Source organism: Sebastes fasciatus, chromosome 18 (genome assembly GCF_043250625.1).
Source record: "Sebastes fasciatus isolate fSebFas1 chromosome 18, fSebFas1.pri, whole genome shotgun sequence".
Taxonomy (NCBI): domain Eukaryota; kingdom Metazoa; phylum Chordata; class Actinopteri; order Perciformes; family Sebastidae; genus Sebastes; species Sebastes fasciatus.
Genome location: NC_133812.1, coordinates 29,647,375 through 29,673,783, shown reverse-complemented (window position 1 = coordinate 29,673,783; position 26,409 = coordinate 29,647,375). Strand labels below are relative to the sequence as shown.

Here is a 26,409-nt window from a genome sequence, read left to right as displayed (position 1 = left end):
CACCAGGTACCACTATACATTCAGGTGTGCCTCGTAATCTCTGGGAAACTCTCTCTGTGGTTGTAAAGTCCTCTCCTGCCATCTAGTGGATCTTCTTTGTGTTGTTTTAACAGCTTGTTCTCCAGTTGACCAACAGCATCAACTGGTGAAATAAGATATTGTTATTATATATTATGGTATATAAATTGAGATATTATGTTGTGTTGCAACATAATACAAATGTGAACAGCATATAGGAGTTTACTTTACTCACTTCTTGACAAAAGACTGAAATAAGGTCACACAGGCTTTTTATGTGTTGTTAAACTGTAGAAAGTCTTGGCAGTATTTACAGAATGAACACGTGTGTCAATCTTCACTTCTTTGATGAACAATAGAACAAACTACATGAGCCTCAGTTGTCCTTACAGAGTATAAAAGTTTATTACAACAGAAGATCTTTGTAGCCTACAGCAGGTACACATGGACACAGTCATACCAAAACACTCAGCTCTATACAGTATGTCCCACGTGTTATTACACAGAAGTGAATAAAATATGTCCTCTGAGTATTGTGAAAGGATTCAGCGATTCAGGAATATTGGTGAGTACCTCTGCTGATGGGTTAACTACACTGTAATCTGTAAAAGCTACACGATCATGTTCATAACAGCGAGGAAGTGGCCAATCACCGGGGAGCTACTGTATACAGTCAAACGCCCAGGACTGATGTCAGACGATCAACACATTTATATATGAGACAAAAATAAACAGTAAAAGAAAGTGTTTAGTTCAACAGAAAGCATTTGACTTCTTTGAGCCAAATAAAAAGCAAATATAGCAGCAGACCAGCTTCCCATTCAAGTTGCATCCACCTGATGAATTCACGCTCTTTTAGCTCTGCTTTTGGTCTCCACCACCTATTGAGGGAAATAACGTAGAGCTGTTTGCTGCTGCTGGGTTGATGAGAGCGCAGAGGCTGAAGTATACAGTACATGTGCCATCAAATCAAAACTATTAGCTAAATGAGGATAAAATGATCTGCAGAACTGCAATAAGTTCAAAATATAAAGCAATCGTTTTAACTCAAAGCTTTGATCACAAGTGAGAAATGATGATATTTGACTTTCTGATGAGCTGCAGTTGTTGATCAGTGCAGTTGAGCAGCAGCAGCAGCAGCAGCAGGAGCAGCAGCAGCAGCAGCAGCAGGAGCAGCAGCAGGAGCAGCAGCAGCAGCAGCAGCAGCAGGAGCAGCAGCAGCAGCAGGAGGAGCAGCAGCAGCAGGAGCAGCAGCAGCAGGAGCAGCAGCAGCAGCAGGAGCAGCAGCAGCAGCAGGAGCAGCAGCAGCAGGAGCAGCAGCAGCAGCAGCAGCAGGAGCAGCAGCAGCAGCAGGAGGAGCAGCAGCAGCAGGAGCAGCAGCAGCAGCAGCAGCAGGAGCAGCAGCAGCAGCAGCAGCAGCAGGAGCAGCAGCAGCAGGACTTCCACGTGCTTCCACATTTTCGTACTGGACGTCACCATCGTTCTCTACCTGTGAAACACAACACATGAGATTCTGAAACATGTTTTTGGTGAAACGAACCAGAGAGACTGCAGCCTCTGTGGTCACAGAAGGAACAACAGACTCAGATTAAAAAGGTACAGATTATTATGATTATTATTTTTACTCACTTCGTTGTCATTATCAAGTGCTTTTTTGTTCCCTGGAAAAGAAATAACAAATGTAAAAATAGCATTAACATTCTGTGACGTATATAAACCAGTTTTACCAAATTAGGATCTGAATGTCCTCACATGTGTGTCTGATGAGAAGAGCGGTGATGACGATCATTAGGATCAGTCCTGCAATACGCAGAGCCAACATGACGTAGCTCAGAGGAGACCAACCTGTGGGATCTGTTGAACACACGTCTGTTAATAAATTAATAAATACAGTATTAATCCTCCCACCTTTGAGGAACCAAGAGGAGAAGCTTTGTATCTGGTGGGCTGCATATTATCTCACCTGGATTATATGTTATCCCACCTGTGAAGTCAGGTGTGTAGTCAGCCTGTATCTCTACATTGTTCTGTTCATTAACCAGCTGGCAGGTGTATTTCCTGTTGTGGCCACTCTGACGCTTCACAGTCAGACTAGAGACACATTTCCTCTGTCTGAGGGAACTGTACTCGACACCATCACCATGCAGCACAGCTCCTGTCTCATCCAACCAGCGGATGCTGTTCAGTCGACAAGGACGGAGGTCGCTGTGTGTCAACAGAGAGCACTCTAATGTGACTTCATCGTCCCTGTTTGGATCAGCGTCTGGTGGAGATGGAGAGACTGAGAGAAAACAAGAGATAACTGTTAACTCAGCATAAACATTTCTTTTATTTTAAGTTAGTAACTTTACTACAGTACAAGACTCTGTATTGAAGTTTCTATCTATCTTCTGTCATCATTGTTTTACTGAGTTAAAACATGAACCAAAAGGAAACAAGACCTTTCAGCGGTGTAAGAAAATACTGATACACGAGAATCACGATATTATGTTTTGTGATACTGTATTGATTTTTAATTAACCTCTTAAAAATCTGACGGTCCACCGGCAGCCCGGCTGCTATTCTGTCTTTCAGAGGTTGTAGCGGTTTTAAACTTAAACTGAAGGTCCTGGCCTCAGTTGAAACTAGAATCCATTGGTACCAACCATGTCAAACCTGCATGTCGGGAAGGAGGCTAAATAGTGCTTCCAAAGTGTATGTGTAGGTATCGCGATTCTTTTTTTTTTTTCTACGATTTCTAAATAGATGGAATGGATCTATTTGCTTCATCTGAGTCTATGTGGAGGTAGAAGGAAGTTACTGCTTTTATTGTGGTAGTCTGAGTAACGTGACGTCATATCCTTTCCGTATCCGTCAACCAAAACAAACCTCAGAGAGTCTAAAACGTTGGAGGGTCGTCGTGGAAACGACCTGCACCCTCACATGTTAAATCCAGCGTGGTAAACACTACACATCCAGTAAAGGATGGAAACACTTTGGGTTTCACACATTGACAGGAAAAGCAGAGCTAGACAGAGCAGAGCTAAAGCTGCATGCTCACTCTGTCACGGACAGGAAACGTTATGGTATGGAGGTAACGTTATGGTGTGGAGGTAACGTTATGGTATGGAGGTAACGTTATGGTGTGGAGGTAACGTTATGGTATGGAGGCAACGTTATGGTATGGAGGTAACGTTATGGTATGGAGGTAACGTTATGGTATGGCGGTAACGTTATGGTATGGAGGTAATGTTATGGTATGGTGGTAACGTTATGGTATGGTGGTAACGTTATGGTATGGAGGTAACGTTATGGTATGGTGGTAACGTTATGGTATGGAGGTAACGTTATGGTATGGAGGTAACGTTATGGTATGGCGGTAACGTTATGGTGTGGAGGTAACGTTATGGTATGGAGGTAACGTTATGGTGTGGAGGTAACGTTATGGTATGGAGGTAACGTTATGGTATGGAGGTAACGTTATGGTATGGCGGTAACGTTATGGTGTGGAGGTAACGTTATGGTATGGAGGTAACGTTATGTTGTGGAGGTAATGTTATGGTATGGAGGCAACGTTATGGTATGGCGGTAACGTTATGGTATGGAGGTAACGTTATGGTATGGAGGTAACGTTATGGTATGGAGGTAACGTTATGGTGTGGAGGTAACGTTATGGTATGGAGGTAACGTTATGGTATGGAGGTAACGTTATGGTATGGCGGTAACGTTATGGTGTGGAGGTAACGTTATGGTATGGAGGTAACGTTATGGTGTGGAGGTAACGTTATGGTATGGAGGCAACGTTATGGTATGGCGGTAACGTTATGGTATGGAGGTAACGTTATGGTATGGAGGTAACGTTATGGTATGGAGGTAACGTTATGGTATGGAAGTAACGTTATGGTATGGTGGTAACGTTATGGTATGGAGGTAACGTTATGGTATGGAGGTAACGTTATGGTATGGTGGTAACGTTATGGTATGGAGGTAACGTTATGGTATGGTGGTAACGTTATGGTATGGCGGTAACGTTATGGTATGGAGGTAACGTTATGGTATGGTGGTAACGTTATGGTATGGCGGTAACGTTATGGTATGGAGGTAACGTTATGGTATGGCGGTAACGTTATGGTATGGAGGTAACGTTATGGTATGGTGGTAATGTTATGGTATGGTGGTAACGTTATGGTATGGAGGTAACGTTATGGTATGGCGGTAACGTTATGGTATGGCGGTAACGTTATGGTATGGTGGTAATGTTATGGTATGGTGGTAACGTGGCGGTCGAGCCGGCCGTCGCTCTCGTCTCCGTGGTCAAATGGGCCGATGCTACGACTGTAGAGCACCCAGATACTGACATTTGTGTTCTCTGCATTGAAACGGCCCCGATGGAGCTGACCATGGATGGATAAAGAGAACGGAGCTGACGGGAGAGCTAGAGACCACCTTGGAGAAGTTAGAGGAAGTAGACACGTGGGACTACGTCAGCTTTTCAAAATAAGGTGTTAACAAAGGGAACTGAAGATACTAAATACATCTATGGAAATCAGACTGATGGATTATATTCATCAGAAGTATAAAACATTATAAATTAAAAATAAAATCCCACTAATCTGTGAGGGAAATGTCTTTATTCTTTGATTTCTGGGTTGCTGGATAATAAATGTAATCAATAATTCCTGCCAATGATCCTGATATATTTGACTTCAGGACATCTCTGACTACAGACATGCTGAAAATCAAACATTCTACTGGATTCATTTAGAGATTTTACAAAGTTAAAGTCTCGAGAAGTGGATGATTCAACTTGTTCCCTCCAAGGTCTAGTGTTAAACAAGTTAACAACAATCACAATAAATCTGAATATCAAATCACAATACTTAAAAATCACAATACATATTGAATCAGCACCCAGGTATGGTGATGTTATTGAATCAGGGGATAGGTGTATCGTCCCAGCGCTAGTGTCCCCATGATGCCTGGATGAATGATGGCTGTTGTTAACTCCTTATGTAGAGTGTAGGAGGGATCGGTTTGGGAAAAGGCCACAGTGTTAATTACCCTCAGAATTGGGGCTGGGACGGTACACCTATCTCTTGATTCGATGCCATCACAATACTCTGGTGCCGATTCGATATGTATTACGATTTTTAAATATTGTGATTCTGCAAGACTTGCATTTCGATATTACGATTTATTTCTACTTTCTCGTTTCGGCTCGCTGAGGTTTGTTTTGGTTGACGGATACGGAACAGATACTCACATAACGTTACTCAAGACTACCACAATAAAAGCGGTAACTTCCTTCTACCACCACATAGACTCAGATGAAGCAGATATATTGATTCAGGCATTAAAACATCTATTTAGAAATCGTTGAAAAAAATCGCGACACATAGATGAATCAATTATTTCCCCCACCCCTACTCAAAAGGTGCCAAAAGCAGAATTCCCTTTTGATGATCTAAATGACTTTTCATGGAAATGAGACTCACCTGTCAGAACACTTAGATATACATACTGATCAACCCTGCCCCCCTGCCGACAGGTGTAGAGACCAACATCCTCAGCAGTGATGATGTTAATGACCAAAGAGCAGTTAGTGTCCACGCTCAGTCTGTCAGCTCAAGCTGAGCTCTCTCTAACATTTCCATTCTGAACCTCAATGAGAGTCAGAGATAGATCTCTGTCGTAAAGCCATTTAACGTTGGAGCATGTTGGATCAGAGGGTGATGCAGTGGCACAGGGCAGAATGGCATCTTCTCCAGGTCTGTTATAGAGATAGATATCTCCTCCACTGATGCCTGCTGGAAAGAAAAGAACACATGTTCTGTAAGAAATGACAAATTACACATAAAAATCATCTGCATGGAGACAGTCATTTTCATTTAGGTCTCAGTTAAATAGTGAATTCTGGGCTCTTTGGGAGATTAATACAGCTAAAAGCAGCACAGACGTTAAGAATAGATAAAGGTTCAGACTCAGATCAAATAAAATCTGCACATCTGATGTTACTGTCTTTGTTTTGTGTGCACCTGTATTATAGCAGCATCAATTCATAACGTAAATACTTTAATATTATATCACATTAGCAGAGAGCGAACAGACTGATCATTACTTTTGTCAACCTTTCTGTCCTTGACAGTTGCATATGCTGAAGTATATATATATATATATATATATATATATATATATACACTGTATACTAACATTTATCTAATAGTAAAGAAAAAGTATTAATTATGTTAATGATTAAGGAATAAGAAATCAGAGGCTTACCTTCAAACTGAAGCACAAAAATAAGGATTAATTCCAGGAGACATTTCGTGTCCATTCTCTGTCAGCAGACGGACGTTGTGTGAGCTTTTTCTTCTCTGCTAACAGATCTGTATGTGATGGTGCTGATTCCTCTTTGTGGTTGACTTACTGACTTGAGAAACAGCTTCACCCTCTCAGCCTGTTGCTATCACTTCTATGTGAACTGCAGTTGTGTCACGTTAATTATAAAGAAATGCCATTTTAAGAGCATTTTACTTCCTTGTTTTGATAAACGTCTTGAGCAGAATGACTCAAATAGAACGGATTCAGTGGTTTAAATGATTGAATGTACATTTAAAGTAACTTGACTCAACACAGGTTTCCTCAAATATCTCCAAATGTCAAGACGTTGTGAACTCAAAAAGCCTCCAGTAGGCCGGTCCAACCTCCGGCCTAATATATTAAAACACACAAACTCCATGATTAATTAACAGTTTTTCTACTGAATCAAACCTAACGTTTAGTTCTACGTTGCCCCACAGTAACATAGAAATGTTGTCATTTCAGTGATGTAATCAAAAGAGGAAGTTCCATGTCTGGTCAGGAACCAAACACAGAATAACAACATGCTATTTTGAGTGCACAAGTGTGTTCACACTGAGATGTGTGGTAAAATGCAGTATGCACTCAAAGTACCCGGATGTTGTAGTCAAAACGTTGAGTGAGGAACGCTGGACATTTCTCACCCTCAACGGTCGCCCTCTTTGCTCCGTAGTGTACCGGGAGGTCTTTCTTCAGTTTACTTCTATACACAGTTCATAACGGCCCCGTTAACGTTGTTCTGTACCGCTGATAGCGGTGGCAGCCGACAGTCTCTGCGTTGTGTTTGACTGTAGACCGACGGCTGACGGTTAACGTAACACTCCAACGAACCGCAGACGGCTCCGATGTCTATTCAAGATGGATTTATTTGCTTACAAGCACTCCGGGACACCTGTTCACCTGTTGACCTGTTGACCTGTTGACCTGTTCACCTGTTCACCTGTTCACCTGTTCACCTGTTCACCTGTTCACCCGTTCACCCGTTCACCTGTTCACCTGGGAGATATAAACCCGGTCTGACTTGCTCCCCCAGTGATGAGCTTTTATAGCTCCATGGTTACCTTGGATACTGTAGTATTACATATTATATATAAAAGAATCACATTAAAATATGAAAATAACACAAATATGTACACCTAACGACTATCAATTTATTAAAGCTGAAATGTTGTATCTAATGTGACATGTAAGAGGCATGTTACAGCAGCAGAAAGGGAGGAGTCACCAAACTATTTCAAACTGGTGTAAATGGAGGGCGAGGAAGCTGCAGCGGTTGCATTGAAACAGCAAATACTGAATTAAACAAATGTAAGTTATGAATGTGTTTTCTTTCACCAGGTACCACTATACATTCAGGTGTGCCTCGTAATCTCTGGGAAACTCTCTCTGTGGTTGTAAAGTCCTCTCCTGCCATCTAGTGGATCTTCTTTGTGTTGTTTTAACAGCTTGTTCTCCAGTTGACCAACAGCATCAACTGGTGAAATAAGATATTGTTATTATATATTATGGTATATAAATTGAGATATTATGTTGTGTTGCAACATAATACAAATGTGAACAGCATATAGGAGTTTACTTTACTCACTTCTTGACAAAAGACTGAAATAAGGTCACACAGGCTTTTTATGTGTTGTTAAACTGTAGAAAGTCTTGGCAGTATTTACAGAATGAACACGTGTGTCAATCTTCACTTCTTTGATGAACAATAGAACAAACTACATGAGCCTCAGTTGTCCTTACAGAGTATAAAAGTTTATTACAACAGAAGATCTTTGTAGCCTACAGCAGGTACACATGGACACAGTCATACCAAAACACTCAGCTCTATACAGTATGTCCCACGTGTTATTACACAGAAGTGAATAAAATATGTCCTCTGAGTATTGTGAAAAGATTCAGCGATTCAGGAATATTGGTGAGTACCTCTGCTGATGGGTTAACTACACTGTAATCTGTAATAGCTACACAATCATGTTCATAACAGCGAGGAAGTGGCCAATCACCGGGGAGCTACTGTATACAGTCAAACGCCCAGGACTGATGTCAGACGATCAACACATTTATATATGAGACAAAAATAAACAGTAAAAGAAAGTGTTTAGTTCAACAGAAAGCATTTGACTTCTTTGAGCCAAATAAAAAGCAAATATAGCAGCAGACCAGCTTCCCATTCAAGTTGCATCCACCTGATGAATTCACGCTCTTTTAGCTCTGCTTTTGGTCTCCACCACCTATTGAGGGAAATAACGTAGAGCTGTTTGCTGCTGCTGGGTTGATGAGAGCGCGGAGGCTGAAGTATACAGTACATGTGCCATCAAATCAAAACTGTTAGCTAAATGAGGATAAAATGATCTGCAGAACTGCAATAAGTTCAAAATATAAAGCAATCGTTTTAACTCAAAGCTTTGATCACAAGTGAGAAATGATGATATTTGACTTTCTGATGAGCTGCAGTTGTTGATCAGTGCAGTTGAGCAGTAGTAGTAGTAGCAGCAGCAGGACTTCCACGTGCTTCCACATTTTCATACTGGACACCATCGTTCTCTACCTGTGAAACACAACACATGAGATTCTGAAACATGTTTTTGGTGAAACGAACCAGAGAGACTGCAGCCTCTGTGGTCACAGAAGGAACAACAGACTCAGATTAAAAAGGTACAGATTATTATGATTATTATTTTTACTCACTTCGTTGTCATTATCAAGTGTTTTTTTGTTCCCTGGAAAAGAAATAACAAATGTAAAAATAGCATTAACATTCTGTGACGTATATAAACCAGTTTTACCAAATTAGGATCTGAATGTCCTCACATGTGTGTCTGATGAGAAGAGCGGTGATGACGATCATTAGGATCAGTCCTGCAATACGCAGAGCCAACATGACGTAGCTCAGAGGAAACCAACCTGTGGGATCTGTTGAACACACGTCTGTTAATAAATTAATAAATACAGTATTAATCCTCCCACCTTTGAGGAACCAAGAGGAGAAGCTTTGTATCTGGTGGGCTGCATATTATCTCACCTGGATTAGATGTTATCCCACCTGTGAAGTCAGGTGTGTAGTCAGCCTGTCTCTCTACATTGTTCTGCTTATCAATAAACTGGCAGGTGTATTTCCTGTTGTGGCCACTCTGACGCTTCACAGTCAGACTAGAGACACATTTCATCTGTCCGAGGAAACTGTACTTGACACCTTCACCATGCAGCACAGCTCCTGTTTCATCCAACCAGCGGAAGCTGTTCTTTTGACAAGGACGGAGGTCGCTGTGTGTCAACAGAGAGCACTCTAATGTGACTTCACCGTCCATCCTTGGATCAGCGTCTGGTGGAGATGGAGAGACTGAGAGAAAACAAGAGATAACTGTTAACTCAGCATAAAACATTTTTTTTCACATCTTCCAAAAAGTGATCAACTTTACTACAGTACAAGACTCTGTATTGAAGTTTCTATCCATCTTCTGTCATCATTGTTTTACTGAGTTAAAACATGAACCAAAAGGAAACAAGACCTTTCAGTGGTGTAAGAAAATATCGATACACGAGAATCACGATATTATGTTTTGCGATACTGTATCGATATGTCGGGAAGGAGGCTAAATAGTGCTTCCAAAGTGTATGTGTAATGTATCGTGATTTTTTTTACTTTTTACAATTTCTAAATAGATGTTTTAATGCCAAAATCGATATATTTGCTTCATTTGAGTCTATGTGGAGGTAAAAGGAAGTTACTGCTTTTATTGTTGTAGTCTGAGTAGAGATAGAGATCCCCTTGGAGAAGTTAGACGAAGTATACACGTGTGTGTATTTAAATATATATACTTATTTTTTTGTATATCTACAGTTCCCTTTGTTAACACCTTATTTTGAAAAGTGGACGTAGTCCCACGTGTCTACTTCCTGTAACTTCTCCAAGGTGGTCTCTAGCTCTCCCGTCAGCTCCGTTCTCTTTATCCATCCATGGTCAGCTCCATCGGGGCCGTTTCAATGCAGAGAACACAAATGTCAGTATCTGGGTGCTCTACAGTCGTAGCATCGGCCCATTTGACCACGGAGACGAGAGCGACGGCCGGCTCCACCGCCACGTTACCTCCATACCATTAAAGCGGTGACTTCCTTCTACCACCACATAGACTCATATGAAGCAAATATATCGATTCTGGCATTAAAACATCTATTTAGAAATCGTAAAAAAATTATAAAAAATAAAAAAAATCACAATACAAAGGTGAATAGATTTTTCCCACCCCTACTCAAAAGGTGCCAAAAGTAGAATTCCCTTTTGATGATCTAAATGACTTTTAATGGAAATGAGACTCACCTGTCAGAACACTTAGAAATACAAATGCATCCTGATTAATGCTGCTCCCCTGCCGACAGGTGTAGAAACCAACATCCTCAGCATTGATGTTGTTAATGACCAAAGAGCAGTTAGTCTCCACGCTCAGTCTGTCAGCTCGAGCTGAGCTCTGTCTAACATTTCCTTTCTCAACCACAATGAGAGTCAGAGATTGATCTCTGTTGTAAAGCCATTTAACGTTGGAGCATGTTGGATCAGAGGGTGATGCAGTGGCACAGGGCAGAATGACATCTTCTCCAGGTCTGTTATAGAGATAGCTGAACTCTCCACTGATGCCTGCTGGAAAGAAAAGAACACATGTTCTGTAAGAAATGACAAATTACACATAAAAATCATCTGCATGGAGACAGTCATTTTCATTTAGGTCTCAGTTAATTAGTGAATTCTGGGCTCTTTGGGAGATTAATACAGCTAAAAGCACCACACAGACGTTAAGAATAGATAAAGGTTCAGACTCTGATCAAATAAAATCTGCACATCTGATGTTACTGTCTTTGTTTTGTGTGCACCTGTATTATAGCAGCATCAATTCATAACGTAAATACTTTAATATTATATCACATTAGCAGAGAGCGAACAGACTGATCATTACTTTTGTCAACCTTTCTGTCCTTGACAGTTGCATATGCTGAAGTATATATATATATATATATATATATATATATATACACTGTATACTAACATTTATCTAATAGTAAAGAAAAGGTATTAATTATGTTAATGATTAAGGAATAAGAAAACAGACTTACCTTCAAACTGAAGCACAAAAATAAGGATTAATTCCAGGAGACATTTCGTGTCCATTCTCTGTCAGCAGACGGACGTTGTGTGAGCTTTTTCTTCTCTGCTAACAGATCTGTATGTGATGGTGCTGATTCCTCTTTGTGGTTGACTTACTGACTTGAGAAACAGCTTCACCCTCTCAGCCTGTTGCAAGTTCCAGAGAGTTACAGTTACATCACTTCTAAGTGAACTGCAGTTGTGTCACGTTAATTATAAAGAAATGCCATTTTAAGAGCATTTGACTTCCTGGTTTTGATAAACGTCTTGAGCAGAATGACTCAAATAGAACGGATTCAGTGGTTTAAATGATTGAATGTACATTTAAAGTAAATGACTCAACACAGGTTTCCTCAAATATCTCCAAATGTCAAGACGTTGTGAACTCAAAAAGCCTCCAGTAGGCCGGTCCAACCCCCGGCCTAATATATTAAAACACACAAACTCCATGATTAATTAACAGTTTTTCTACTGAATCAAACCTAACGTTTAGTTCTACGTTGCCCCACAGTTACATAGAAATGTTGTCATTTCAGTGATGTAATCAAAAGAGGAAGTTCCATGTCTGGTCAGGAACCAAACACAGAATAACAACATGCTATTTTGAGTGCACAAGTGTGTTCACACTGAGATGTGTGGTAAAATGCAGTATGCACTCAAAGTACCCGGATGTTGTAGTCAAAACGTTGAGTGAGGAACGCTGGACATTTCTCACCCTCAACGGTCGCCCTCTTTGCTCCGTAGCGTACCGGGAGGTCTTTCTTCAGTTTACTTCTATACACAGTTCATAACGGCCCCGTTAACGTTGTTCTGTACCGCTGATAGCGGTGGCAGCCGACAGTCTCTGCGTTGTGTTTGACTGTAGACCGACGGCTGACGGTTAACGTAACACTCCAACGAACCGCAGACGGCTCCGATGTCTATTCAAGATGGATTTATTTGCTAACAAGCACTTCAGGACACCTGTTCACCTGTTCAACTGTTGACCTGTTGACCTGTTCACCTGTTGACCTGTTGACCTGTTGACCTGTTGACCTGTTGACCTGTTGACCTGTTCACCTGTTCACCTGTTCACCTGTTCACCTGTTCACCCGTTCACCTGTTCACCCATTCACCTGGGAGATATAAGCCCGGTCTCTTAGACTATACATTATACATACTGTAGACTATACATTCATATTTACAGATTAAAATCTACACACTCACCTGGGAGATATAAACCCGGTCTGACTTGCTCCCCCAGTGATGAGCTTTTATAGCTCCATGGTTACCTTGGATACTGTAGTATTACATATTATATATATATATATATAAGAACCACATTAAAATATGAAAATAACACAAATATGTACACCTAACGACTATCAATTTATTAAAGCTGAAATGTTGTATCTAATGTGACATGTAAGAGGCATGTTACAGCAGCAGAAAGGGAGGAGTCACCAAACTATTTCAAACTGGTGTAAATGGAGGGCGAGGAAGCTGCAGCGGTTGCATTGAAACAGCAAATACTGAATTAAACAAATGTAAGTTATGAATATGTTTTCTTTCACCAGGTACCACTATACATTCAGGTGTGCCTCGTAATCTCTGGGAAACTCTCTCTGTGGTTGTAAAGTCCTCTCCTGCCATCTAGTGGATCTTCTTTGTGTTGTTTTAACAGCTTGTTCTCCAGTTGACCAACAGCATCAACTGGTGAAATAAGATATTGTTATTATATATTATGGTATATCAATTGAGATATTATGTTGTGTTGCAACATAATACAAATGTGAACAGCATATAGGAGTTTACTTTACTCACTTCTTGACAAAAGACTGAAATAAGGTCACACAGGCTTTTTATGTGTTGTTAAACTGTAGAAAGTCTTGGCAGTATTTACAGAATGAACACGTGTGTCAATCTTCACTTCTTTGATGAACAATAGAACAAACTACATGAGCCTCAGTTGTCCTTACAGAGTATAAAAGTTTATTACAACAGAAGATCTTTGTAGCCTACAGCAGGTACACATGGACACAGTCATACCAAAACACTCAGCTCTATACAGTATGTCCCACGTGTTATTACACAGAAGTGAATAAAATATGTCCTCTGAGTATTGTGAAAGGATTCAGCGATTCAGGAATATTGGTGAGTACCTCTGCTGATGGGTTAACTACACTGTAATCTGTAAAAGCTACACGATCATGTTCATAACAGCGAGGAAGTGGCCAATCACCGGGGAGCTACTGTATACAGTCAAACGCCCAGGACTGATGTCAGACGATCAACACATTTATATATGAGACAAAAATAAACAGTAAAAGAAAGTGTTTAGTTCAACAGAAAGCATTTGACTTCTTTGAGCCAAATAAAAAGCAAATATAGCAGCAGACCAGCTTCCCATTCAAGTTGCATCCACCTGATGAATTCACGCTCTTTTAGCTCTGCTTTTGGTCTCCACCACCTGTTGAGGGAAATAACGTAGAGCTGTTTGCTGCTGCTGGGTTGATGAGAGCGCGGAGGCTGAAGTATACAGTACATGTGCCATCAAATCAAAACTATTAGCTAAATGAGGATAAAATGATCTGCAGAACTGCAATAAGTTCAAAATATAAAGCAATCGTTTTAACTCAAAGCTTTGATCACAAGTGAGAAATGATGATATTTGACTTTCTGATGAGCTGCAGTTGTTGATCAGTGCAGTTGAGCAGCAGCAGCATCAGCAGCAGCATCAGCAGCATCATCAGCAGCAGCAGCAGTAGCAGCAGCAGGACTTCCACGTGCTTCCACATTTTCGTACTGGACGTCGCCATCGTTCTCTACCTGTGAAACACAACACATGAGATTCTGAAACATGTTTTTGGTGAAACGAACCAGAGAGACTGCAGCCTCTGTGGTCACAGAAGGAACAACAGACTCAGATTAAAAAGGTACAGATTATTATGATTATTATTTTTACTCACTTCGTTGTCATTATCAAGTGCTTTTTTGTTCCCTGGAAAAGAAATAACAAATGTAAAAATAGCATTAACATTCTGTGACGTATATAAACCAGTTTTACCAAATTAAGATCTGAATGTCCTCACATGTGTGTCTGATGAGAAGAGCGGTGATGACGATCATTAGGATCAGTCCTGCAATACGCAGAGCCAACATGACGTAGCTCAGAGGAGACCAACCTGTGGGATCTGTTGAACACACGTCTGTTAATAAATTAATAAATACAGTATTAATCCTCCCACCTTTGAGGAACCAAGAGGAGAAGCTTTGTATCTGGTGGGCTGCATATTATCTCACCTGGATTAGATGGTTCTCTCTGATTATATGTTATCTTACCTGTGAAGTCAGGTGTGTAGTCAGCCTGTCTCTCTACATTGTTCTGTTCATTAACCAGCTGGCAGGTGTATTTCCTGTAGTGGCCACTCTGACGCTTCACAGTCAGACTAGAGACACATTTCATCTGTCTGAGGGAACTGTACTCGACACCATCACCATGCAGCACAGTTCCTGTTTCATTCAACCAGCGGATGCTGTTCAGTCGACAAGGACGGAGGTCGCTGTGTGTCAACAGAGAGCACTCTAATGTGACTTCATCGTCCCTGTTTGGATCAGCGTCTGGTGGAGATGGAGAGACTGAGAGAAAACAAGAGATAACTGTTAACTCAGCATAAACATTTCTTTTATTTTAAGTTAGTAACTTTACTACAGTACAAGACTCTGTATTGAAGTTTCTATCTATCTTCTGTCATCATTGTTTTACTGAGTTAAAACATGAACCAAAAGGAAACAAGACCTTTCAGCGGTGTAAGAAAATACTGATACACGAGAATCACGATATTATGTTTTGTGATACTGTATAGATTTTTAATTAACCTCTTAAAGATCTGACGGTCCACCGGCAGCCCGGCTGCTATTCTGTCTTTCAGAGGTTGTAGCGGTTTTAAACTTAAACTGAAGGTCCTGGCCTCAGTTGAAACTAGAATCCATTTGTACCAACCATGTCAAACCTGCATGTCGGGAAGGAGGCTAAATAGTGCTTCCAAAGTGTATGTGTAGGTATGGCCATTTTTATTTTTTTTTACAGTTTCTAAATAGATGTTTTAACACCAGAATCAATATATCTGCTTCATCTGAGTCTATGTGGAGGTAGAAGGAAGTTACCGCTTTTATTGTGGTAGTCTGAGTAACGTGACGTCATATCCTTTCCGTATCCGTCAACCAAAACAAACCTCAGAGAGTCTAAAACGCTGGAGGGTCGTCGTGGAAACGACCTGCACCCTCCCATGTTAAATCCAGCGTGGTAAACACTACACATCCAGTAAAGGATGGAAACACTTTGGGTTTCACACATTGACAGGAAAAGCAGAGCTAGACAGAGCAGAGCTAAAGCTGCATGCTCACTCTGTCACGGACAGGAAACGTTATGGTATGGTGGTAACGTTATGGTATGGAGGTAACGTTATGGTATGGTGGTAACGTTATGGTATGGTGGTAACGTTATGGTATGGTGGTAACGTTATGGTATGGAGGTAACGTTAAGGTATGGAGGTAACGTTATGGTATGGTGGTAACGTTATGGTATGGAGGTAACGTTATGGTATGGAGGTAACGTTATGGTGTGGTGGAAACGTTATGGTATGGAGGTAACGTTATGGTATGGAGGTAACGTTATGGTATGGAGGTAACGTTATGGTATGGAGGTAACGTTAAGGTATGGAGGTAACGTTATGGTATGGTGGTAACGTTATGGTATGGAGGTAACATTATGGTATGGAGGTAACGTTATGGTATGGAGGTAACGTTATGGTATGGAGGTAACGTTATGGTGTGGAGGTAACGTTATGGTATGGAGGTAACGTTATGGTATGGTGGTAACGTTAAGGTATGGAGGTAACGTTATGGTATGGTGGTAACGTTATGGTATGGAGGTAACGTTATGGTATGGAGGTAACGTTATGGTATGGAGGTAACGTTATGGTATGGAGGTAACGTTATGGTGTGGTGGAAACGTTATGGTATGGAGGTAACGTTATGGTGTGGTGGAAACGTTATGGTATGGAGGTAACGTTATGGTATGGTGGTAACGTTATGGTATGGTGGTAACGTTAAGGTATGGAGGTAACGTTATGGTATGGTGGTAACGTTATGGTATGGAGGTAACGTTATGGTATGGAGGTAACGTTATGGTATGGAGGTAACGTTATGGTATGGTGGTAACGTTATGGTATGGTGGTAACGTTAAGGTATGGAGGTAACGTTATGGTATGGTGGTAACGTTATGGTATGGAGGTAACGTTATGGTATGGAGGTAACGTTATGGTATGGAGGTAACGTTATGGTATGGAGGTAACGTTATGGTATGGAGGTAACGTTATGGTGTGGTGGAAACGTTATGGTATGGAGGTAACGTTATGGTATGGAGGTAACGTTATGGTATGGAGGTAACGTTATGGTATGGAGGTAACATTATGGTATGGCGGTAACGTTATGGTATGGAGGTAACGTTATGGTGTGGTGGTAACGTTATGGTATGGAGGTAACGTTATGGTATGGTGGTAATGTTATTACCTCCATGGTATGGAGGTAACGTTATGGTATGGAGGTAACGTTATGGTATGGTGGTAACGTTATGGTATGGAGGTAACGTTATGGTATGGTGGTAACGTTATGGTATGGAGGTAACGTGGCGTTGGAGCCGGCCGTCGCTCTCGTCTCCGTCAAATGGGCCGACGCTACGACTGTAGAGCACCCAGATACTGACATGTCTGTTCTCTGCATTGAAACGGCCCTGATGGAGCTGACCATGGATGGATAAAGAGAACGGAGCTGACGGGAGAGCTAGAGACCACCTTGGAGAAGTTAGAGGAAGTAGACACGTGGGACTACGTCTGGTTTTCACAATAAGGTGTTAACAAAGGGAACTGTAGATACTAAATACATCTATGGAAATAAGACTGATGGATTATATTCACCAGAAGTATAAACATTACATGTCCCTTATAGATTAAAAATAAAATCCCACTAATCTGTGAGGGAAATGTCTTTATTCTTTGATTTCTGGGTTGCTGGATTAAAAATGTAACAAATAATTCCTGCCAATGATCCTGATATATTTGACTTCAGGACATCTCTGACTACAGACATGCTGAAAATCAAACATTCTTACTGGATTCATTTAGAGATTTTACAAAGTTAAAGTCCCTAGAAGTGGATGATTCAACTTGTTCCCTCCAAGGTCTAGTTTTAAACAAGTTAACAACAATCACAATAAATCTGAATATCAAATCACAATACTTAAAAATCACAATACATATCGAATCAGCACCCAGGTATGGTGATGTTATTGAATCAGGGGATAGGTGTATCGTCCCAGCGCTAGTGTCCCCATGATGCCTGGATGAATGATGGCTGTTGTTAACTCCTTATGTAGAGTGTAGGAGGGATCGGTTTGGGAAAAGGCCACAGTGTTAATTACCCTCAGAATTGGGGCTGGGACGGTACACCTATCTCTTGATTCGATGCCATCACAATACTCTGGTGCCGATTCGATATGTATTACGATTTTTAAATATCGTGATTCTGCAAGAATTGCATTTCGATATTACGATTTATTTCTACTTTCTCGCTTCGGCTCGCTGAGGTTTGTTTTGGTTGACGGATACGGAACAGATACTCACATAACGTTACTCAAGACTACCACAATAAAAGCGGTAACTTCCTTCTACCTCCACATAGACTCAGATGAAGCAGATATATCGATTCTAGCATTAAAACATCTATTTAGTAATTGTTGAAAAAAATCGCGACACATAGATGAATCAATTATTTCCCCCACCCCTACTCAAAAGGTGCCAAAAGCAGAATTCCCTTTTGATGATCTAAATGACTTTTCATGGAAATGAGACTCACCTGTCAGAACACTTAGATATACATACTGATCAACCCTGCCCCCCTGCCGACAGGTGTAGAGACCAGCATCCTCAGCAGTGATGATGTTAATGACCAAAGAGCAGTTAGTGTCCACTCTCAGTCTGTCAGCTCGAGCTGAGCTCTCTCTAACATTTCCATTCTCAACCTCAGTGAGAGCCGGAGATCGATCTCTGTTGTAAAGCCATAAAACATTGGAGCATGTTCGGTTAGAGCAGTGGTCTCAAACTCAATTTACCTGGGGGCCGCTGGAGGCAGAGTCTGGGTGAGGCTGGGCCACATCAGGTATTCCACAAAAAAAGCTTTGTTAAAAAAACAACAATCTTCTCAAACGTCATTATTAACAGTTCTTTAACTTGAATGGGTTCTTCTGAACATGAACTGTCCTGAACATGAACGGAACATTGAAGAACATGAACGGTTCTTCTGAACATGGCCTCTATTGCGTCTCCCACTTTTCCTGAAATTGTCTGTGCTCGTCACCAACCTTTCTCTTCACTGCAGGCTTTGAAAAAGACAAGATATATATTCATTCCACTTGGTGTCACTCCGCAATAAAGTTGTGCCTGCTGTGTTTGTGTTGCTCTGCAATTACACCACCAAACCGCTAGTTGGCGGCGGCGTCTCTATGAGTTTCCTTCTTCTTCTTGTACTACAAACAGAAACTGAGGGAGTTGGAGCTAATAACTGTTGAACCACAGAACTTTTACTGATATTACTGCAACGCCGAAAAGAGAAAATATATCTGAGTGGATTTGTGTGAACAAACATTGAAAAGATGGAGGCAGAGAGAAGTAGAACTTGGTCCTGGCCGCTCAGCATCGCTGAGAGACTGGACCAATCACAGCTGTTGCGGTCTGCGTCGCCGCGACGTGTAGTTACATTTCTGGAGAGGTGCACGTCAGGCTACGGCGTCGATTCAACGCAGAAGTATAAATCAAGCTTTAATCGAGTTTATGCGATGTTACACGGGCGCTGCCATAGTTGTTGTGAAATGTTTCTCTGCTTGCATCAAGCCCGGCCGATTGCCCGTCCCCGGGAGCCATATACCCCACTGTGATTGGTAGGTTCGTTCAGCTCGGGCTCGCGCAACAAAGGGACCTTCAACGGCAAACTGCCATTCACATAAAACTCGCGGGCCGAGGGCGCCTGGTTAGCTCAGTTGGTAGAGCGGGCGCCCATGTAACAAGACTTGGTCCTGACCGCGGCGGCTCGGGTTCGAATCCGGCCTGTGGCCCTTTCCGCATCCACTCTCTCTCTCCCCCCTTTCCAAGACTCTATCCACTGTCCTGTCAATAAAAATGAAAAAATGCCCCCAAAAAAAAAACTTTATAAAAAATTTTTTTTTTTAAAAATTTGCGGGCCGCACTAACATTAAACTTTCATATCAAGGTGGGGGCCACAAAATATCGTCTTGCGGGCCGCAATTGGCCCGCGGGCCGCGAGTTTGAGACCCCTGGGTTAGAGGATGACGCAGTGGCACAGGGCAGAATGGCATCTTCTCCAAGTCTTCTGTAGATTAACTTTCGACTGATGCCAGCTGGAAAGAAAAGAACAAAACACCTTGTTTTGTTAGTGACAATTTACAAAAATATTGGATAATGACTTTGATGATTTTTTTCTTTTCTTTGATTTCATTCTCAAAGACTTTTATTGCTGAAACACACAGCTAATCACAATAAACTGGTGGTTTCCCGGCAACCTCGCTGTGACGAAAAGACTCCAGGAAGCCTACCCCCACGCCGAGAAATAGTTTGGCACGTAACCACAACTTCTTAAATAATTAAATAAACAAGATGAAGATGCTGTTTTTCACCAGTCTTTATGCTAAGCCAAGCTAAGCTTTTCCCTTTTTTAAATGTACAGATACGAGCATATAGGAGAAGAGCAATAACTCTTTGCAAGAAAGCAGCACATTACCTAAAATGTCACTCTGTTCCTTTAAAGAAATACTTCTGTTGTTATTGAGTATTTTGGGTTAATTCTTCTAATGCTATGTTTTATATATGAACATGTATTATCATGTGCATAGTGTGAGTTAAATGCATACATAATATAAGACGAACACAATTTGAATATTCAGTCAGATGGATTGAGTTTAAAAGAAAGCACAAGTTGCTGGATTTAGAAAACAATCTAACCATTTTTCTGCCGTTGAGACCGTCTACATCGTGCTGATATGTCGGCACTTTAAAGTATTCACTGTGTTTCTTTACTTATTTTAAATTCTTTCTGCTGAAGTCCACATTTGAGATACTTATTGCTTTATTTTGCTAAATCTATCTATTTGAACTTGTGGCATGTAGCAGGAAGATGTTGTAATTCTCCCTTAACGCCACTAGATGGCGCTGTCCCTTCTGGTGTTCACATAGACTGTATATAAACGGGTACATTGGGGTGGAGCATCACAGTGCAGAGGCGGAGCAGGAGATGGAAACCCCCCATTCTTGTTCATCAATGAGACACCTGACTTTAGGGGTAAATATCATGTAAACTGTTGTTTTGCATGATATATCGAGTGATGAACTTCACTTGAGAGAAACGCCAGTGAGAATCTCTCACACTGAAAGCTGACTTATTTAGACATTTAACCGATTGTAGTGTTATTGCTCTTACTGTCCCTTGAAAAGACAAAACTCAAAATGTGTCTGTCTCTCGTTGTCTTCCATCTTCCCTACCCTGTCTGTGGATCTCAGCCCCAAGCCCACTGGTTCCTACTGGAGACGTTAATCTTTGAAAACATGTAACATACATCCTTTTTGAAAAGGCACAGCGATTTCCTAAAACAGCTCGGCATTGTAGTTTTTTTAGCAAGCAGCAGGAACTAGTGTATGTTGGGCTACAGGCCTATTTTCAGCTCCACTGTCCAGTGAAAAGCCAACGACTGTTATAAGACAGGCTGGAGAGGGTTGTTAATGCACTAGACAATACATTATCTGTTATTCTATTGATATAATTCATCAATTTAAGGATGAAAAAAAAGAATCCAAAGATATTTTAGTGTCCTGTGCTGGTTTAATTTCTCCGGACTATAATGATAATACTGAAAGATATAAAAAGATAAACACTTAAACAACAAAAGAAAAATCTGAGTAATTACCTTCAAACTGAAGCAAAAAAATGAGGATTAATTCCAGTCGAGCCATTCTCTGTGTGTTCTCTGCAAACAGGCGCTGATATGTGAGGCTTTTTGTGTCAGGTACAGAGACGTAGCCGGTGATGAAACTTCCTTTTTGTGGTTGAGTCTCTGAGTAAAAACTATTTGTGAAACAGCATCAGTATATATATATATATATATATATATATATATATATATATATATATATATATATATATATAATATATATCAGTGTAAAAATAGCAAACTCAGCAAGATGTATTCATGGAAGAATTAAGTCACACTTAAAGAGTGTCTGAAGAAGTTGTGGGCGGGCGGTGTTGAAGAGCAACGTTATTTACAGCATTTTACTTCTTTAATTTGATGCACTTTAGTCAGTTGCAGTAATTACCTGGGGTCATTTTCTAAAAACACACATTCTGCTTGATCAACACTGTGTTGGCATCATATAATTATATGCAAATGGCAGACCTGCCAATTCAGGTGTTCTCTGTTGAATGCCAATGGAGCTGCACGGTGCTGGGCTGTGAGCACAGGTCCCACTGAAGGACGTCGGGCCCTCATGCCACCCTCATGGAGTCTGTTTCTGACAGTTTGGTCAGAAACATGCACACCAGTAGCCTGCTGGAGGTACCACTACCTGTGCAACCTGATTGGGCTGCAGGTACCGCCTCATGCTACAAGTAGTGACGAGGACACCAGCAGAACACAGAACTAGAGAAGAACCGGTCAGGAAGGATGAGGAGAGAGCAACTGTCTGTGACCACCACATGCAGAACCATTCCCTGTGTGGGGGTTGTCTTGCTGTTGCCTCTCCATCGCACCTGTGGTCACTTTCACTATTTCATCAAAGCAGCTGAAAGTGATTCCCAATCACTGGTGCTTCCTAAATGGACAGATTGATATCCCTGAAGTTTAACTGATGACGGTGTTATACTGGGATGATTAAGTGTTCCCTTCATTCTTTTGAGCAGTGTATGTCATCCTACCTGTGAAGTCAGGTGTGTAGTCAGCCTCTATCTCTGTAATGTTGCCAACAACAAACTGGCAGGTGTATTTCCTGTTGTGGCCACTCTGACGCTTCACAGTCAGATTAGAGACACATTCAAAGATAATAGCCTTGACACCATCACCACGCAGCACAGTTCCTGTTTCATTCAACCAGCGGATGGTCTGCTGGTTACAAACATGGAGGACGCTCTCTGTAATCAGAGAGCACTTTAATGTGACTTCACCGTCCCTGTTTGGATCAGCGTCTGGTGGAGATGGAGAGACTGAGAGAAAACAAGAGATAACTGTTAAAGTTGGTGACCTGACGACAAGACCCTGACAAGTTTCTATTCATCTTCCTATTGTTGAAATATGAAGGTGGAGTCATGACCTTTCAGTGGTGTTTCAATAAACGAGTCAAAGAAACAGTAAAAGATTGGCTCCTCTCTACAACGCAACATTTTTAGATTAAAGTAGAATTGTCTTTTGATAACATCAAAGACTTTTCATGGAAATGAGACTCACCTGTAAGAACACTTAGATATACAGATGCATCCTGATTAACCCTGCCCCCCTGCCCACAGGTGTAGAGACCAACATCCTCAGCAGTGATGATGTTAATGACCAAAGAGCAGTTAGTGTCCACGCTCAGTCTGTCAGCTCGAGCTGAGCTCTCTGTAACATTTCCATTCTCAGCCTCAAAGAAAGTCGGAAATAGATCTCTGTTGTGAAGCCATGAAACGCTGGAGCATGTTGGGTCAGAGGGTGATGCAGTGGCACAGGGCAGAATGACATCTTATCCAGGTCTCTTATAGAGATAGATGTTTTGTCCACTGATGCCTGCTGGAAAGAAAAGAACACATGTTCTGTAAGAAATGACAAATTACACATAGAAATCATCTGCATGGAGACTAAACAGATGAATCAAAAAGATTGTCCAGTTCTGAACTGGGTTTTTATATTTGCAACCACAGGTCGGGAACGTGTCCCCCTCCGCCATCTAGTGGTTGTGATTATATGAGAGTCTGTCTCAGTTAATTAGTGAATCGTGGGCTTTATAACAAAAAAACACCACAGTCCATCAGCATCTTCCACTGATGATTTTTTTATGTGACGATCTACACAGTTATCTGTAGTTATACAGTAAATGTTTAATTATAACTGAGGATTTCAGGAAAGCAAATAAGCACATTTCCCAACAGGTCACAATGTTCAATTTCAATTCAGCTGATGTTATCCTATTTATGTATTATAATGTGCATAGTGTGAGTTAAATGCATACATAATATAAAACACACACAATTTGAATATTCAGTCAGATGGAATGAGTTTAAAAGAAAGCACAAGTTGCTGGATTTAGAAAACAATTTAACCATTTTTCTGCCGTTGAGACCGTCTACATCGTGCTGATATGTCGGCACTTTAAAGTATTCATGACAAGTTTTGAGAATTGGACTTTCCTCTGCTATGGATGCTCTACCACAATCCTTTTTTTGCACCTCACTTTATTTCTTTACTTGTTTTAAAAAGTATCTTGAATGTAGACTTCAGCAGAAAGAATTTAAAATAACGTATTGCTTTTCTTTTCTTTTCCTATACAATTATTGGACAGTGCTGGCGAGCTAGCCAGATGTATGGTGGACTGAGACAGCTGGAAACTCCACTTGAAAGCCCGTCTGGGGACGACCCAATGACATCAATTCCGATAGTTGTATTATCACTCTTTCCATCCACCACTATTGGTTTTGTGTTACCAGTCCTACTTGTATTAGCTATTACAGCTGCTAGGCTACTATTTTGTGTGTGTGTGTGTGTGTGTGTGTGTGTGTGTGTGTGTCTCTCTCTCTCTCTCTCTCTCTCTCTCTCTCTCTCTCTCTCTCTCTCTCTCTCTCTCTCTCTCTCTCTCTCTCTCTCTCTCTCTCTCTCTCTCTCTCTCTCTCTCTCTCTCTCTCTCTCTCTCTCTCTCTCTCTCTCTCTCTCTCTCTCCCTCCCTCTCTCTCCTCTCTCTCTCTCTCTCTCTCTCTCTCTCTCTCTCTCTCTCTCTCTCTCTCTCCCCCTCTCTCTCCCTCTCTCTACTCTCTCTATCTATCTATCCCCCCAGCCGGTCTCGGCAGATGGCCGCCCGCCCTGCGCCCGGTTCTGCTCCAGGTTTCTTCCCAGTAATCGGGGAGTTTTTCCTGGCCACAGTGCGCTTGGTGGATCCTGTTGGGTCTCTAAACTCTGGTGTACGGTCATAGACCTGCTCTATAGATAAAGCGTCATGAGATAACTTCTGTTGGGATTTGACGCTATACAAAAATAAATTGATTTGATTTGATTTGATTGTCTCTTTTTCACAGTCTATAACGGTTCCTCAAGCGTATCAAAGTGGCTGCTAAATCTGGCTATTTGAACTTGTGACATGTAGCAGGAAGATGTAATTCTCCCTTAACGCCACTAGATGACACTGTGTTCACATAGACTGTATATAAACGTGTACATTGGGGTGGAGCATCACAGTGCAGAGGCGGAGCAGGAGACACCGGACTTTAGTGTAAATATGACGTAAATGTGGTTATGTATGATATATATAAAGTGATGAACACTGAAAAGAGATGTGTACAAGCATATTGTCTGATTAATGTGAGAGAAAACCCAGAGAGAGTCTCTCATACCGAGGGCTGACGCACTGTAAGTACGAGATAATGTACAGCGAGCCGGTCGTTGTTGTGAAATAAATGCATCTCCCTGAAGGGGTTTATTTCACAACAATGACCGGCTTACTGTACATTAACCCGCTTATTACACTGCTACTTAATCATTTTTACATAAATGTGGTCGGCCAGAGTCCGACATCAGAGCTGTTATAAAGAAATAACAGACCATAGAACGCTGTGATTGAACAATCAGAATCGAGTATTCAACAAAGCCGTGTAACAATATTATTTAGATATATAACTTAGTCTGGTGTTATTCCTCTTACTGTCCCTTGAAAAGACAAAACTAAAAATGTTATTGACAGATTTCACCCATTTAAGGTTGAGAAAAAAGAACCCAAAGATATTTTAGTTTCATGTGCTGGTTTAATTTTTCCAGGCTAGAATGATAATAATGAAAGTTTACATTTTGTAAAAACAAACACTTAAATAATAAAAGAAAAATCTGAGTAATTACCTTCAAACTGAAGCACAGCAAAAATGAGGATTAACCCCAGTTGAGCCATTCTCTCTGTGTGTTCTCTGGAAACAGCCGATGATCTGTGAGGCTTTTTGTGTCCCCTACAGAGACGTAGCCGGTGATGAAACTTCCTTTTCGTGGTTGAGTTTCTCAGTGATAGACTATTTGTGAAACAGGATAAAGTCCATTTTGAGGCAATTCTATTTGTGTCAACGTCAAATGACAACACAAGTTAACTCATGACACTTTTCTTATGGAGCAGGTCTAGACAGTTCTCTTTAATTTACAGGGACACATTATTCCCCCATGAGCAAATATTTGGGCGACAGCGGCAAGGAAAAGCTTCTGTTTAATGGGTTGAAACCTTGAGCAGAACCAAGGCTCTGGGTGGGCGGCCGTACGATAAGTCAGCAGGACTACTACACTTAAATTATACATTGAGACTGAGACCGACACACCAGCCAAATCATAAAAAAAATAACCAGCTAACTAATTGAAAGTCAGGGCAAAAAGATGGGTTTTGAGTTTGGATTGAAAGACCTCCACAGATTCAGACTGTCTGATGTCTTTAGGGAGGTTATTCCAGAGGAAAGGGGCTCGATAAGAAAAGGCCCTTTGGCCTGCTGACTTCTTTTCTACTCTGAGGACAGACAGGAGTCCTGTATTCTGAGAGAGGAGAGTCCTGATTGGAGTTAACTGGTTGGTGTCGTCTGGCTTGATCGATAGATATAATTGGATA

General features: G+C 41.2%; 1 protein-coding gene and 2 long non-coding RNA genes across 6 annotated transcripts; 1 reads left to right on the top strand and 2 right to left on the bottom strand.

Annotated features, from left to right (window-relative positions):
- Positions 1-398: 398 nt before the first annotated feature.
- Positions 399-21,583, bottom strand: LOC141755946 (uncharacterized). Of its 2 annotated transcripts, none has more exons than XM_074615311.1 (7): positions 21,507-21,583; positions 19,931-19,946; positions 10,676-10,971; positions 2,003-2,299; positions 1,771-1,872; positions 1,648-1,679; positions 399-1,507 (listed from the first exon to the last, which is right to left on the bottom strand). In XM_074615311.1, exons 1-7 carry the CDS (start codon positions 21,550-21,552, stop codon positions 1,130-1,132), a joined length of 1,167 nt encoding a protein of 388 aa, XP_074471412.1. In that variant the 5' UTR covers positions 21,553-21,583; the 3' UTR covers positions 399-1,129. The 2 variants fall into 2 exon arrangements, with proteins under 2 accessions (XP_074471412.1, XP_074471411.1); XM_074615310.1 differs by lacking the exons at positions 19,931-19,946; positions 21,507-21,583 and adding exons at positions 11,464-11,641; positions 12,210-12,456 and having other exon boundaries at positions 10,676-10,993.
- Positions 5,665-7,494, bottom strand: LOC141755953 (uncharacterized). Of its 3 annotated transcripts, XR_012591377.1 has the most exons (4): positions 7,322-7,389; positions 7,002-7,257; positions 6,277-6,454; positions 5,665-5,801 (listed from the first exon to the last, which is right to left on the bottom strand). It is a non-coding gene; the product is annotated as an uncharacterized LOC141755953 (long non-coding RNA). The 3 variants fall into 3 exon arrangements; XR_012591376.1 differs by lacking the exon at positions 7,002-7,257 and having other exon boundaries at positions 7,354-7,494; XR_012591378.1 differs by lacking the exon at positions 7,002-7,257 and having other exon boundaries at positions 5,673-5,804; positions 7,354-7,494.
- Positions 14,441-22,710, top strand: LOC141755957 (uncharacterized). The gene is made up of 3 exons (XR_012591381.1): positions 14,441-14,459; positions 14,550-14,941; positions 22,643-22,710. It is a non-coding gene; the product is annotated as an uncharacterized LOC141755957 (long non-coding RNA).
- Positions 22,711-26,409: the final 3,699 nt, after the last annotated feature.